Below are 16,538 nucleotides of genomic sequence, written 5' to 3'. Positions count from 1 at the left end.
AATATGGATTTTACAATTATAATTATGGGATGGAGGCTAATTGCTAAATCGATATTTCCTCATACAAATGTTCCATTTTAAACATGTTTTAAGTTTCATGTTGTGAAAAGAAGTCTACACATATTAAAACAAAAACGCAAAATGTAAGCCCGCCCACCCACCCTATCTTAATTGTGATGATTTTTTTATTCGCCGTGAACCAAAGGGGAGCTTAACTGCAAAATACTTATTTCTTTCCAAGAAATTAAAAACATGTTTCTAAGTATCGTGTTGTTCAAAGAATATTATGTACGTTTAGGAAAAAAAGGCAAAATATAAACCCCCCCCCCACACACACCATCTAAATTGTGATGATTTTTTTATTCTTAGAAACTTAAAACACGTTTAAAATGGTAAATTTTTGTAAGGAAATATGGATTTTGCAATTAGGCTCCGTCCCTAGGTCTGCCAACCAATGAAAACTTCACTACTATTTAGACCAGGACAGGTATGTGTGGAGCTTAATCTTTGGCTTTAATTTTTTCTTAATACACATATGTAGTATTCTTTAAATAACACGATACTCAAAAACATGTCTTACATGTTCACACTCATTACAATAGAGATAGGGCGGGTAGGGGGGGCTTATATTTTGCCTTTTTTCTTAATATACGTAGTTGTCTTTTCAGAACAAGAAACTTTAACTTAAAACATGTTTAAAATGGTAAATTGTTCTAGACAAATATAGATCTTGCTATTAAGCCCCGCCCCTCGATCTGACAACGAATGAAAAATTCATCACAATAGAGAATTGAGAGCGAGGCGGGTATGGGTGGGGCCTGATCTTTGGCTTTATTTTTTTCTTAATGTACATAGTATTCTTTGAACAAGACGATATTCAAAAACATGTTTTTAATTTCTCGTAGAGAAATAAGGATTTTGCAGTTAAGCTTCGGCTTCTTAGCTCACGACGAATAAAAAAAAATCATCACAATTGAGATCGGGTGGGTGGGCGGGGCTACATTTTGCCTTTTTTTATTAATATGTGTAGACTTATTTCGACAGCAAGACACTTAAAACATGTAAATGTTTTATAGTAATGTGTAATGGTAAATTTTTGTAGTAATCAACTTAAATCCTTCACTTTTCTTCTACAACCCCTTTAAATACGCCAAAAGTTACTTGAACAGCAACTGCAACGGAAACTTCAACGTCAACAGCAAGTTGATAAATCCCAGTTTATCTATAGGCTGACGAAGGCGATTCCAATAAAGATCTAGATATAGACATATATGACACGGGTTGTCAGTCTTTAATTCCAAGACAATCGAAGGGAAGACAATCGAAGGGAAGACAATCTACACTTAAATAATGGCATTAAGCTATCAAAATTCAAGAAATTAGTGGAATTTCTAAAGAAGATTTTTTTTGTAGAATACTTGGGCTTTTTAATTATTTTAATCATTGTAATTAATGTTTTTTAAAAATCCATGTTACTAGCTTGTAAAAACCTGAAGATGACTTCAATATGTAATAAAGTCGAAACATGCGTTATCAATCAGCCTCCTAATGATAAACTTCACATGTTCAAGAGGCGGAAAACAACCCCAAATCAATCAGTTTTAATTTATTAATCCCCACTTAAAACACATATCTCAGATGCCGAGGGTGGATTTTGAGGGCAGTTAGTCAGAGCCCGTGAGAGTCAGTGTAAAGTAACGATGGGCATGAAGGCTCAGCTGTGTTGTGATGGTCTGATAGGGCCGGACTGGGGTTGAGTGATAAGAGCAAAGAGTTGGGTGTTGATAAGGTTAGGGTGAACCTGGCCACGAGAGCAGTGTTAACGCGTAAAATCTCCGGCAGATACTATGGTATGAACCTGGGCACTGAGGACGTACTCAGGTGGGGCGCTTTTAACCCATGACATAGCAAGTTCGCGAAAGCCGTGAAAGGGGTGTCCTGGTTGTTGACCGACCGGTGGTGGCAACCGAATGTAACAGAGAATACGTTTACTGGTTTAGGTCAGGAGATTAACCCGGTTTCTGGAGGAAACATAGTGACGTATGGACGTGGAGGTGTCCTCTCCAATTTGGCCGTGACTGTACAGCTAGGGCGATTTCAGATAACTCTCTCGACAAGGAGTGGACTAGGAGGTGGACACCCCAGTGAGTGACCCCATTCTTAATCATTAGCGACAGATAAGCCAGCTGTGGCTGTTTTCATATTTGTGATTGGGGCCAAATTGTCGCGGACCTGTACTAAAGCGGCACGCTATCTGGCCAGGAATCGTCTTACAAACAGAACGATTGTACGAAAAAACCATACAGATCTAGAATAAATCGTCTTGACGAAGACATGTTTTTGTTACCTGATCTCTATTGTAGACAAAAAAGTAGCTTCCGCTCCCTATTTATAGTTGCATGTCTAAATTGAAAGGTTCATTTTCACAATTTATTTTTGCAAATATCGAAAATATTTGGGACGAGCTAATTGTCCGAAAAGTTATTAATTTTAGTAGGTTAACATAACCTTGATTGGAATAAGAATCAAACCTACAACCGTCCCAAATAAATAAATACTGACGAAACGGATTAAAAAAAGGATCCACAACAATTAATTTAACCATGTGCGTGGGAAAAATCTTAGCTTAGCCTTAAGCTCAACTTAAATTTCGCAAATTGTTGTCTTGTAAATTTGGAGAGTGTGGCAGGAAACAACCATAAAAAACCTGTAAAAGTGTTTAAACGTTCCGTATCCGGTCCAGTCATTTCGCTAAACCACTGAGCTAAACGCAAATGCAACAGGGCTTTTTATGACAAAAATTCACCTTCAGCTTTAAGGATCTAAAAAATTATGATTTTGGTGCTAACTGAATCAAAACGAAGATAAAAATCAGTGTCAATTTATATGCAAAATCTAATTGACATGATTTTGCTAATCAGATGGGTAATTTTTCTTTTAAAAAAGAGTAAATATTATTGCATTTTTAGCCTTCATATTAAACTCCCATAACATTGTAGCCGCAAATAAACCAACTTTTTTAAAATGCGCTCGTAAAATTTGATAGCTCTCTTTGTTTTTTCTCGACGTCGCATTTCAAACTGAGTTAGCGAGGCGTACAATCGCGCCCGATGAATCAACACAACAAACAAGGATTTATTATTAATTGACAAATAAATGCCTAACCCAATGAAAGTCATACGAACCGTTTCGTCTTCAATTCATTCAATAGCAGTGGCGTAGGCGGAAGGCGGGACGGGAGCAGGCTTGCAGATAATTTATTAGATTTGTGGATTTAATCAATTTCGTACACTCCCCAACTTGTGAACAATTCGTTATAATTACGGGTTTCTTAATAAATTGCTCTAACACACGAATTTAATAAATTATTTATGACGAAATTGTATGCGTATTAGTCATGTCTATTGTATTTTAACTGCTTTAAACGGAACGAATTTTGTGTCTTCGCAGCGTTCGAACAAGACTGAAATTTTTACGTGACGTTAAAGAATTAATGTCGCAATTACGAATGGGCACTGCGAGCGCTAATTTAAATTTAATTTTACGATGCTTTTGAGAGATTAAGGAGGTTGATTTTTCGACGGGTTTATTTCGGCTTTTGAGCGATTAATTCCATTTTCTTTAATTAGGGATTCAGGTGAGGTCGGTGATGTTTTATCAAAGAGAGTTTCTTTAGAAATCGAAGTGGAAAATTACACGTTTTTTGGAATGTTTATCTTTATTATTGATTTATGTAGAAACAACGGTTATTCTTACCTCGAAGGCGTTATCACACGATAAAACACCATAAAATGTGTAGTAGGATTGCGATTCGCAACGGTGAAGTGCAGGATAACACATATTGCAATTGTGAACGGATAAACACTAATACAATCGTCCTTTACTTAATTAAAAAATACACATCATAATAAATTATATTTACTTTAATGACAATAATAGGCCGTTGTTTTTCATTAAAACGACGAAGGCCACGCAATTTCACGACGATGAATATTTCATGTATTTTTCATTAATTTTCCTTGTCTCTTAGCCACTCGTCCTGAATTGTTCTCCTAAAATGATTGCCATCTTTCGGGTTGGTGGCGTCTTAATTTTTGTTAAATAAGAAAAAACATTGCATGTTAACGTCGAGAAATCTGCAGCTATTTAAATACAATTCGCAGTTGTGTTTTTCTCTTAGTCATGCATTTTTTACGACTTAATTAAGAAATAATTAAGTAGCAATTATCAGCTGTTTAGATTTAGCTTTTACGTTTAACGAGGTGTCAGAAGTTTAAAACTTTATTATTGTTTGAATTGATGGTTGGGCTAGCGAAAGAAATTTAAAATGCAAAATCACTGAAAGGAGGAATCTGTAGGTGTCATGGACAGGCAGTTTTGGAAGTCGTCAAAACAATGCAGACTCTCACATCAAAATTAGCAAATTAAATTTTCTTTTGTGGTTGATTTAAACAGACGTTCTCTTAGACGAAGTGATAATCAGGAAATTCTGGGAATTTTGCACATATACAATACTTAAAGATTTGCAGATGTTGGAAAGAGCTGAAGGCAAGTTGTATTTATTAAATGTGCATAATTTTAAGTTTTATTATAACACAACGAATGGAGTGGGATTTTCCGTCTGTAGACTTGTGTTATCAAAAAAAAAAAATAAACATTTGTGTGTATCTCAAAAACCACATGGGAATTTTGAAAGACTAATTTAATTAGACAAAAATATTATGTTAATTGCAGATATTATGTAATTTATTTTCAAAAATAAAAATTATGTTTATGTTTTCAGTGGTATTTGTGGTGAATAACTAATTATAATGTTGAAAACTTCCCACAACCGGTACAAGTTCGATACATAGCTTGTACATGTTGTAAGTCACATGCATCGGCGCAGTTTGACATTCCCAGTTTCACAGATTTTTTAACGAATTTGCATCCACAACCAGTTTGAATATCGAACTAAATTATTTACAGCGTCAGGTGTTGCACCCAAATCAGAGAAAGCTGCACAAAACAAAAAAACTCTTATATATTTCTATGCTATGATCTTAAATAAGATCGATCTCTGTCTCGTTCTATGCGTTAATGTTTTGAAGCTCTGGCACATATGTATGGTACGTTATTTCTATTAATAAACTATGTGAGTCGTTTCAAAATACGTATAAATCATTATTAAGTTATCAAACAAAAAAGTCATTTTTATCCATAATATTAATCATTTTTGCACCAGGAATATTCTACACAAAGAGAGAAATTAAATTCAATATTATGCTATCTTTACTGAGTAATTTTTTTACGATAATCCAGTCATGTTCAGAAATATTCATAATATTATCTTTGCCGCAATCACACAGATTATCGCGGAAATTTGCTTGTGAATAATATTCATTATAAGAATATTTTTGATAAAACAATCATGGATTAGTTTTCCGATTGTAAGGTTATCGCATTCTCCATCAAGAACTGATAAAGATTTTAATTTAAAAAACTGGTCTAAAATTATTTAGACAGCACAAAACAATTTTTTCGTACCAGGAATTTATCAGCGATTATTTATGTTTATACATCGAAAGAATGCGACGATTAAGCACCTACCAATCTGCCTGACTTGAATAATTTTGTCTCCTCAAAACATAGGAGAACTAAAATTATTAATTAAGCTACAAAGGAGTAAAACGTTATTAATATTGTTTTAGATAAGTAGCTGTTTTTAAATTTCTTGGTTTATTATTCTTAAATATAGACGGACCCATCACTACTATATTCTCAAATTTTCGAGAAAATGGGGTAAATCGTTCTTGATTTGGTCAATAAAAAACTGTGACCCATGAGTCAACCGAACCAGCGACTTTCGCCTTAGTAATTCAAGATTTTTACGGATCAGCTGCATCAGTGAATTTTAGCGAAAATTTCGATGCCTAGGGTAAAAAATCAAGGTGGATTCATGAACCACAAGTATACTATCTTATAAAATTTAAATGACATTTACTAAAAAAAAATGAGTGGATGTCATCCAATTGTGGGATGATTAGCCAAATTTTTGTTAGCCTTTTACCAAACGAAGACCTATTTTTTCGTACTCTAGGGGTCAAGGAAAATTTAGAAAACGTCAAAGTAACCATTGGTCCAACCGATGGACCCCAATACAAACATTAATTCTTATTCTGTCCGACTGAAAAAGCACAGAAATTTAAGAGAATAACAACAACAAAATATTATATAAATATATATTTATGTTTTCTGTCCCAGTGATACTTGTAACAGTGAATTACGCTTCAAACTTTCTATAGCATACAGTGTTTGGTACTGAAATTGGACGAGTGATCAACACAGACCAAACCGGTGACAAGTAGTGGTGAACCTGAACCTCCCGTCAGAATGATTAGTTTTCAGGTGGCTAGCTGTCCTGTACAAAAAAGGCCGGTGTTTCCTTCAAATTCATGAATTATACATGGCGTTAATTTAGACGTAGTTACTTAAACTGCAACTTAACACTCACTAAATTCAGCGGGGATGAGAGTCTATGGGTGACTTGAAGGTTATACCTTAGTTCGGTCTCTGGTCTATGTGTACCGGGGTGTTTAACAATATCGGATTGAGGAAATGGGGGTCCACTGGGAAATTTGCAAAGTGGGGCCCTATAGTATTGTATACAGATGTTGTTTGGATATTATTATTACTATTATTAGCAAAAATTGTGGAGGGTTATTTTGACAGAACTTTCCTTGCTCTTGAAGCATAGTCCGACAAAATCCGCTTCTTTAAAAATGAAATAGATAACTAACGAGAAAAAATGTAGACATTCTCAATTTCTCAGTATGTGCTTAACTTCGACTGTTTATGTTTAGACTTCGAATTCGACTATTAGCATGTTCAAATTACAAATATCAGAGGTAAAAAAAATGAATTTTGGTTGATTGTGTGTCCTCAACGTGGACGAAAGGACTGATTGATTAATTGATACCCAACTTTTTTCCCAAAAACAGAAGAAATTCACAATGTTTCAAATATTAAAATATTTGCATGATTAAACAGCAGTCACTTACAATTTTTATTATTATTTTTTTTAATCTGGATGCTAAAAGCAAAAACTTAACACGGATTCATAAATCACAAATGTAGGAATATGTTACTTTATAAAATTTAAAGAACATTCGGCAGAATTTTTTGCGAAGGTCTTAAACGAACAAATTTTGATTAACGATTTATCACCTTTCCTAGAACCTTAAAACGTTTGCAGGATTTCAGTACATTGGCTTAAATTGTAAAATACAATTTTGAACAGGGGTTCATAAACCACATGTTCAGGAGTATCTTATTTTATACAATTTAAATAATATTTACGACTGTAAATTTTGGAAATGACGTCAACAAATTGTTGGTAGAGATGATTAACCTAATTTTGGTTAGTGTTTTACCATCTACACGATATTCGTGTAATCACATATAAAATTTGACAATTGGTTCAGTGGTTTCGGGGATTATCTGTGTAATAAAAATACGGACAGACGCCAGACAGACACACAGACAGACAGACAGGTAGACAGGTAGACAGACGGAAATGGCAGACTTATTGTTTCGTACTGAGAACTGACCTCAGAATTTACGAATACCTGCAGTTTTAATTACAATTGTATTAAAAGTAACTTTATTACAGAAAATATTTTAGGAAAAAAGAAAATGTAAATGTCTTCTTAGTTCAACGAAACAGCATATTTTATAAGTATAAAAAAATGGTCGAAGGTTATTTCGACAGAACTTACGATAATAAAACAAATGCAGCTTTTACGAAAAACTATAAAATTTTGATTATGCGAATTTTATTTTTTATGAGGACACTTATCTTATAAGTTAAAATAAAGATATGTATGTAACGTAAATGTGAACAAGCGTGCTGGGCATACGTTCAAATGAGCTTTTTTTTGTAATAACGTCATCAACATTTTTGCAAAGACAAGTACATATATCACTTTTGACTTTTTCATTAATTTTTATAAGTCACCCTGTATACGAAATTTAAAAACTTTAATGCAATGATAAATCGCAAGTATAGACTCATTATATTTTGCACATTTTGGATTCTCATTCTGCAAAATTTTGAGATGACGTCATCAATTTTTTGATAAACGAATAAATTTTGCTTAACGATTTATCATGGTCATGATAATTATAAAATATTTAGAAGAGTTTACAGCATTCGGTTTTGCAGTTTCAAAGTTATATTGCAAAATATCGTTATACAGTTTTGAACTTTTTCCAAAAATTCTGGATATCTAGGGTGAAAATTCGACACGGATCTGTACACCACGAGTGTAGGAGTATGTTACGTTATTAAAAAACTTTTTATTATAAATTTTGGAGATGACGTCATCCCACATATTGCTAATAGACATACAAAATTTGACAACAAACAGTCCAGAATTTTGGAGATTACTTGTCTAATAAAAATGGATACAGACAGACAGATCGACAGACAGACACACATACGGAAACGGGAGACTAAATTATTCAGGCAAATTTTGGTTACCGATTTACCTTGAAGCGTTCAAACACTCAAATTGGCAATTTTGACATTTTCTTCTAAAATTTTGTTTTTTTTTTCAAAAATCTAGCAAAAAACTGACGCTTTGGAAGCAAAAGCAGAAGTTTATAGAAATTATATATGTAAACATCATTCATTAGAACAGAATTGATGAATGTTAACGAATATACGAACAAAATTCTCGTTTTTATGTTGAAATAAAACTCACTTAAATCAGTGACAATTCAGTGTATATCATTCATACATATAATTAATGCTTGCTTCAGTTCTATTTTAATAGCCGTTACTATCAGTTGCCAGAAGATAAATGTTACTAAAACAAATTTTAAGAATTGGTTCGGTTAGTCACTTGTGCACATTTAGTTGATTCATTTGGATGATAATGATAAACTTACAACACAATGATTTTCAAATTCTGAATTTGTAAAATACTCCTAGAATAGTTTACACATTTCACATTTCAAACGACAATGTGACGCAAAAATTATATTACAATTTGTAATCTAAGATTTTATCTTTTTACGCATTTATCGCAAACGTAATTTGAAAAACGACGTATTTAAGATTATCTACTACGAACTCTGGAAAATTTCTATACACATTCAAGAAAAAAAAATGTGAAATTTTTTTTTGATAAAACAGAAACAGAAATATTGTTGCAGTTCTTGAAAAAACCTCCAGTCAATAAAGAATTTTCAAGTCAGTAGGCAAGTATTTATGTAGTAACTCTCAGTTATTTTGCTTCAATTTATACTATTTGTTACATCACTTGCACAAGCCGTAAGATATAATTTATAAAATATTTCATAATACGCTATTAAATAGAGCCACACAATTTGCATGCATTTCAATCTCATTACAATACATAACAATTTTAATTAATGCAATGTACAGTATGTTGATAAAAAACCAGCCACGTGTGTACGATGAGTGGCAAACACAACGAACCATAACGTTGCAATGATGAAACACAATTTTAAAATTTTCACGTATTTAAATGTACACATTTTTTACTTTAATCAACATATATTTTAGCAGTCGTGCCACAAAAGTTACTAAATGATGAAGTATTCGCACTAACATAATTAAAATGTTTCTAAAGAATGTGCAAGCATTTGAATTTGTTATGTTTTCGTTTTAAAACCTGCCTTAAGCTAAGGTGAACAGACGGATTCAAGTTTGAGGTTACAATTATGTAAAAAACAAAAAACCATCAATGTTATTTAAAAGTTAATAACATTAAAATAACATTTTTCCATATATTTTTCGTGCACAGCAACATGCAGTTTTTTAAGCTTTTGTTTCCTGTACATTGGACCCTAATCTAGTGCTACTTCCTGTAATACAAGTGGGCACTTCATATGAAGTACGTTTTATATTTTATCAGTGTCCAAAGTTGTCTCTAAGAATAGGTCTTGTTAATTTCTTGATGTATTTTATAGATAATGCACCATTAGAAATATGGTGATAATCACAGTGCGAATATTACGTCACATTTTTATCTATTTTATTCGAATGATCTCAGTTTTTTTTAGATTTCATTGCGATAACCCAAAACTAAAATTTCATTTAATTGCTAGCTATTATATTATTTTCTGCAAGATTCAAGTTATTATTACTACTTACATAGTTTCACCATCACTCTTAGTGGTAACCTTAAATTAAAATATCATTTTTAACCATTATATTTAAATGAAAATAATTTCTTTTTAACAATAATTTATTATTCTCGAAACCACAATCGCCACCCAGTGGCGTATCCGACAGCGAAATGCCTAATCAATTAAAGCTAAATACCAGACGTAATTATGTCTACGCTGACTACACATCAATCGAGCTTAAACAGAAAGGGATTTGTTTTTATTTACCCTCTTTATGAGACGCTTAATTGCCTTGACGTAAGCACCAATTAAATTTTTTCAGGCCAGAAGCGTCTCAGACCAAGACATCAGACAATAAAGACGCGAATTAAATTTCACGAGAGCAAAAAATATGTTGCAAATAATGACGCCATTATACGACATCTTATTGTTATTAAAGATAACCTCAATGTGGACACTGAAAAAATAAAGCAAAATGTAACGAAACTAAATCATAAACCCGTTTTCCATTATATTACCACGGTTTAAGTCCGATATCGTGTGGAGAATGTTAAAATACCAACTGATAAAAAAATACGTTTTGTCAAATATTTAGGTGTAGCTGGTTGAACTACGAAATCTTTGTTCTGCGGTTTCTTGCTTCTGTTTGTTTGATTTTTCTCTCATTGATCTGTCTTCATTTATAAAATACTAAACTGTTATTTGTATTAATTTTTATTAGACTTGCAATTTCCGAACTGAAGCGATTGTTGTCAAATTTTGTATGTAAGTATATTAGGAATATCATATAGATGGCGCAAAGCTAACTAAAATTTGGATAATCATCCTCATCAAAAAGTTGATGACGTCGAATAATTCTATTTTAAAATAATTTAAATGTAGCTGTGTAATCATAAACATTTGAAGTTAAGTGTGCGATTAATACTGAGAGGACTTTTATCCCCGTTGGTTATATGCTTTAAATATATTTTACATTGTTTGTACTTTGCGCCCGCACGGCGCAGGGATTGTGGGGATGTTTTTACTTTATAGACGTTAACATAAACAAAAATCCCAAAATCATTTTTTATAATTTTTCGAAGAACCGGGATTTGTTAGACTGTACTTCAGGTGTGAAAGTCGTTCTGTCGGGATAAACTTTGGCTAATTTGTGGTTTGTGTGATTCACTGATTCACCTATTACCATAGCTATGACTTAAAAGGAAAAAACAACATGTATTATGTATGTAGTGATTACAAACTGGGCGATTAAACTCCACTTGTTTTGGCGTACTACAAGGTTACGTTTTTGGACCCACGCTTTTCACGTTATTGAACGATGACATTTAAAGGAGGCATCAAAATAACGTGCGAAAACGATTTTCTAAAATTCCAAGTTGATTTAAGAAAATGTCACAATGGCCTCTATAAAAAATTGGTCTAAAGAGTTTAGACAGTACTTCCCTCGCTGTCGGAAACTTGACGACTGCATGCCTATTGTGTTTTTTTTCTCATTACATTTTTGTAGTGGGAATTTAAAAAAAAAATTGCGATGACGTCATCAACATTCTTGCAAGGACACGTATATCAGTTGGGATAGATGTAGTGTAATACTAAGAATAAAATTATTATATTCTCAAATTTTCGGGAAAATGAATTGGGTCGTTTTGAATATTGATTTTTAATAATCAATAAAATAACGAAACAATTTACTCACGTATACGTATCAGAGGCAACTGAAAATCGTGTATGTATAAACATTCTTAATTTAAGATGACAGGCGTAACAGCATACGTGAGAGTCAAACAGAGAAACTGTAAACAAAACGACCATCGGTTTTATTGCTTCGACTTCCACTTATTATATAAAACATTGGGTTTTATTGGTGAAATTCACAATTGGTTGATTATAAACATGTCTATTTCACATTCGCGGAACCAAGTGAGCGCATAAAACAAATGCAGGTCTGTAATGTTAAAGTCGATATAAATAAGCGTGCTACCCTTATGTTTCAACCGAGTTTTTCCTTTAACAAATTTTGTGTCTACCAAATTGGGTTGGTCGGGGTGTAATACTAATAATAAGTGTTGCCTTTAATTTAATAATAAAATAAATTGACTTCATTAATTTTTTTGAACCACCTCTTAAGAAAATCTAAAAAATATGAATGGAATGATAAATCACAAGTACAAACTCATCATATTTTTTGCATTTTAGATAGGATTTATTCAGCAAAATTTGAGGGTGACGTCATCAATTTTTTTAGGAGGGATGAACAAATACATTTTGAACAAAAGTTTACCATGCTTATAATAACTTTAAAATATTCCCAAGATTTCAAAGCATTCGGTTTTGTAATTCCTGATTAAATCGATAAAATAAATTCACGCCTTCATTAATTTTTTTGAGTCACCCTGCATATGCAAATCCAAAAATATGAATGGAATGATAAATCACAAGTACAGACTCATCATATTTTGTACATTTTTGACACGATTTATTCGGCAAACTTTTGAGCTGACGTCATCAGTTTTTTGTAGAAGATAACCAAATATATTTTGACTAAAAATTTATTATGCTCTTTATAACCTTAAAACATCTGCAAGATTTCAAAGCATTCGGTTTTGTAGTTCCTGATTAAATCAATAAAATACATTTACGCATTCATTAATTTTTTTGAGTCACCCTGTATATGCAAATCGAAAAAATTTGAATGGAATGATAAATCACAAGAAGAGACTCACCATATTTTGTACATTTTAGATAGGATTTTTTCAGCAAAATTTTGTGGTGACATCATAAATTTTTTAGGGGGGACGACCAAATACGTTTTGATCAAAAATTTACCATGCTTATGATAATTTTAAAATATCTTCAAGATTTCGAAGCATTCGGTTTTGTAGTTCCTGATTAAATCAATAAAATATATTTACGCATTCATTAATTTTTTTGAGTCACCCTGTATATGCAAATCCAAAAAATATGAATGGAGTGATAGATCACAAGTACAGACTCATCATATTTTGTACATTTTAGATATGATTTATTCCACAAACTTTTGAGCTGACGTCATCAAGTTTTTGGAGGGGATTAGCAAATATTTTTTGACTAAAGATTTATGATGCTGTTTATAGCCTTAAAACATCTGCAACATTTCAAAGCATTCTGGTTAGCAGATTAAAAATTAAATTTCAAAATGTTGTTTTATAATTTTGATTTTTTTTCCAAAAATCTGGACGTTTCGGGTGAAAAGTCGATTCAGAGTTGTAAACTACATGTGTAGGACTATGTTATTTTATACAATTGAAAACCCATTTACTATGTACAATTTTGAAGTGACGTCATCGCATTAGTGGTGGGGATGATTAGACAAATTTTGGTTAGCGTTTTACCATCTACATGATATTCTTAATATAAGTACAAAATTTCACAACAATCGGTCGAGTACTTTCTGAGATTATCTGTCTAATAAAAATCCGGGACAACAGACGGACGGACAGACGGACAGACAGACGGAAATGGGAGACCTATTTCTTCGTCTTCTAGGGGTCATGAAAGATCGAGAAAACGTAAAAGTAGAGAGTCGGCCGACGGACTCGATTACAATACTTCCTTTGCTTACGCTCGGGAAGTAAAAATGATAATTTAACGTGGAATTTAATCACACTTTGAAAAAAACCACAGTAAATTTTTAGATTTTTCCAAAAATTTTTCACTAAAATGTTTCCCCTTTGTTCGTCTGCTCGAATCTTTATGAAAGGAAGGTGATTATTTCATTGTTGTCTACTTAGAATTATATTAAAAGTATATTAAAATTACTCATTCAACAAACACCCTCTTTGGTAATTTCCGGTATTTCGCTTAAACTGTATCTACGATTTCAAAATGTAAAAAATGCATGGGCGGTAAATTCAAAAATGTTCTTTTTCCCTTTATATCCACCACTATATATTTTTTTCTATAAAGTACATATTAGTCAATGCACAACTTATATGGATAAAAGATAATCACAAAAGGCAAACAGCAACGGAATATAAATTAGAAGCTGCATTTTCCGGTCATGACATAATTCATATTTGTCACTAGGACGAAAAACTTTTCTTGAATATTCTTATTTAGTCATACTTCCGACAACTTTACTGAACGTTAAAATGATTTTAACAAAAAGTAAACATGGTTGGTTGCCTTTGTCGTTGTTATTAAAAGTTTTTATTTTACGAGAGAAATGTTTTTGGCGAAATATCAAATTTTAGCCAAAAAAAGCTTTTCGTGGTTATAGCGAAAACTCGTAATTGTCAATGTCAACTAGTCAATAGGGCATTTATTGCCATATAGGAAAAAATCCTGCTTTATCTTTTTGTGTTTAAGCTTAATTAAACTTGACATGATTCAATTATTGTAACACGCGACCAGCAGAAAATGTTTCGAAGTTGGCTATGTTCAAAATTTGCTCTGTCAACGCCAACTTGAAAATGTTTTTTGTAGCCACAATTATACAAAGAAAATTGTACAACAGAGTACATTTTATAATTAAAATAGTAGCAATAATAATGACAATGACATGTAGAATCGTGAAGTCAATGGCTTATTTATTTACAAGAAATTCTCACAATAATAATATGAAGCTAATTTTACGTGAATTAACGTTGAGACAGTCGACAAATAAATGTCTCAACATTCGTCTTCCAAAAACTTAACCATATTTTTGTTGTCCCCCTTGTTACCCTCAAAGTAACCGTTAGTTGCCCACAACCCCCCAACAAAGAAACCACCCCGTCTAGACTTAAACTTAACTTAACCAAATCGTCCCTCACCCCTATTACCTGCCAATTTGGGCCTAAAGTCAATCAAATTATTGCTGGCATAGTTCTTCCTGACTTCGGAAATCACCCTCGGGGGCCCATTAAAGTCTCTATACGGAGTGGCCACCAACATCTTCACAGTTTTCCACAAACGTCACTCTTCCACAGACCACTTTGCGTTTTTCTCTCCATCCTCGTCGTGAAAACCGATATATTTTATAGTGCAACTTTCACGGTTTGTACTCGCTGGCGCGTTCACGAGGACTAAACAGCTGCCTGTCGACGGTGTCCCAAGGCACTGATTACGAGTGGGCCAGTGGTGAGCCGTTGGGTCGGGCGCGCCCCCCTCCCCTTAGAGATAAGGGGCTGCTCGTTGTCTCACGACGATTTATTATTATTATTCGAGATAGGTGACGTGCCGGCACTGCGCTACCTGTCATTTGTCGCAAGCGACTTGATAAAGACGAATTTTTTCCGGATGAATTATTGTGTGAGAGTCGACTGTAATTTCGTGTATTATGAGGGTCGTGGGTTTAATTACAGTTGTAAAGTTCGCGACGAACGTGGGGTATTCGGATAATTGACTTATTTTGGGAAAATTCGTTGAATATTTGATGTAAATGAACTCGGGACGATTCATGTTTTGCCGTGTAATGGAGAAATGCCGGCTCGTAGGGGGCTATGAACGGTAATGACATAACGACAGCTTCCTTTTGTCGTTGGAACGAGAAATTAAAAAACCCTCTAGTTACGAGTTGATCATGTTTTTTTTCAGGGATGAATATTCTAGGTGACTTTTAAAAATAATAGATGCGGTTTTAGGGAAATTTAATTTGGGATCGATACCTACGAACAAGAAATTTTCACTACATTTGTTAATGAAATTAGTTTTAAATCAAGTTTGACATATCTTGTCGATGCAAATGCAGACATACGTTTTAGTGACAAAAGACGATCAACAAGCAATTAGAGGGTTTTTTTAATCGCTCGTTATGTGATAAACGACAATACTTGAAATTATTACGACGATTAAATATATCTGTCTTTTTTAACTTGTATAAAGTGATTAAAGTGTGCGTAATTACTACAAAAATGCAAATTTGTGAATTAAAATAGCCAGGTAGAGTATGACCATCTCTGAGAGGGTTGGTGAACAAGCTGCGGTGTCCGAGTGGTTAAGGAGATGGACTTGAAATCCATTGGGTTCTGCCCGCACAGGTTCGAATCCTGTCCGCAGCGTTCAGTTTTTTTTTTCGTTTCAGTTATAAATATTACCCATAAAAAACAAACTGTAAATGTAATTTTCTTTGTTGTATGTATCTGTATATTTTTATTACAGTGTATCGGGAGTATTGTATTGTTATCCATTGTGTGGCAAAATGTTTGCAAACAAATGATTTTAGTGTTTTGGTAGGTTATTTTGGAAACACAAAAGAAAAATAACACAAATTTGAATGAATGTGCAAATTCATCCATCTCGTAATTTTATACAGTTATCTATAATTATACAACTTAAACCAGACAACGAAAATAACGGTCTATTTCAGTTTGAATTAAAATCTTTAATGTGTAAAATTAAGAATCTACAGCTTGTTGTGGCCCTACTGTTTAATAGATTGA

General features: G+C 33.0%; 1 protein-coding gene and 1 non-coding gene across 2 annotated transcripts in view; one reads left to right on the top strand and one right to left on the bottom strand.

The window, feature by feature from the left end:
* LOC135123611 (uncharacterized) overlaps positions 1-15,205 on the bottom strand; it is a 65,785-nt gene extending 50,580 nt beyond the window's left edge. The window contains exon 1 of the mRNA XM_064048413.1: positions 14,940-15,205. Within this exon, the coding sequence (XP_063904483.1) occupies positions 14,940-15,051 (112 nt within the window). The 5' untranslated portion in view covers positions 15,052-15,205. The remainder of the gene's footprint in view (positions 1-14,939) is intronic.
* Positions 15,206-16,075: 870 nt separating this feature from the next.
* Positions 16,076-16,157, top strand: Trnas-uga (transfer RNA serine (anticodon UGA)). Its single transcript has one exon. It is a non-coding gene; the product is annotated as a tRNA-Ser (tRNA).
* Positions 16,158-16,538: the final 381 nt, after the last annotated feature.

Source organism: Zophobas morio, unplaced genomic scaffold (assembly GCF_036711695.1).
Source record: "Zophobas morio isolate AGI-343-1 ecotype UQ-CSIRO unplaced genomic scaffold, CSIRO_AGI_Zmor_V1 ptg000006l, whole genome shotgun sequence".
Lineage (NCBI taxonomy): Eukaryota > Metazoa > Arthropoda > Insecta > Coleoptera > Tenebrionidae > Zophobas > Zophobas morio.
This window is presented reverse-complemented; position numbering and strand designations above follow the sequence as displayed.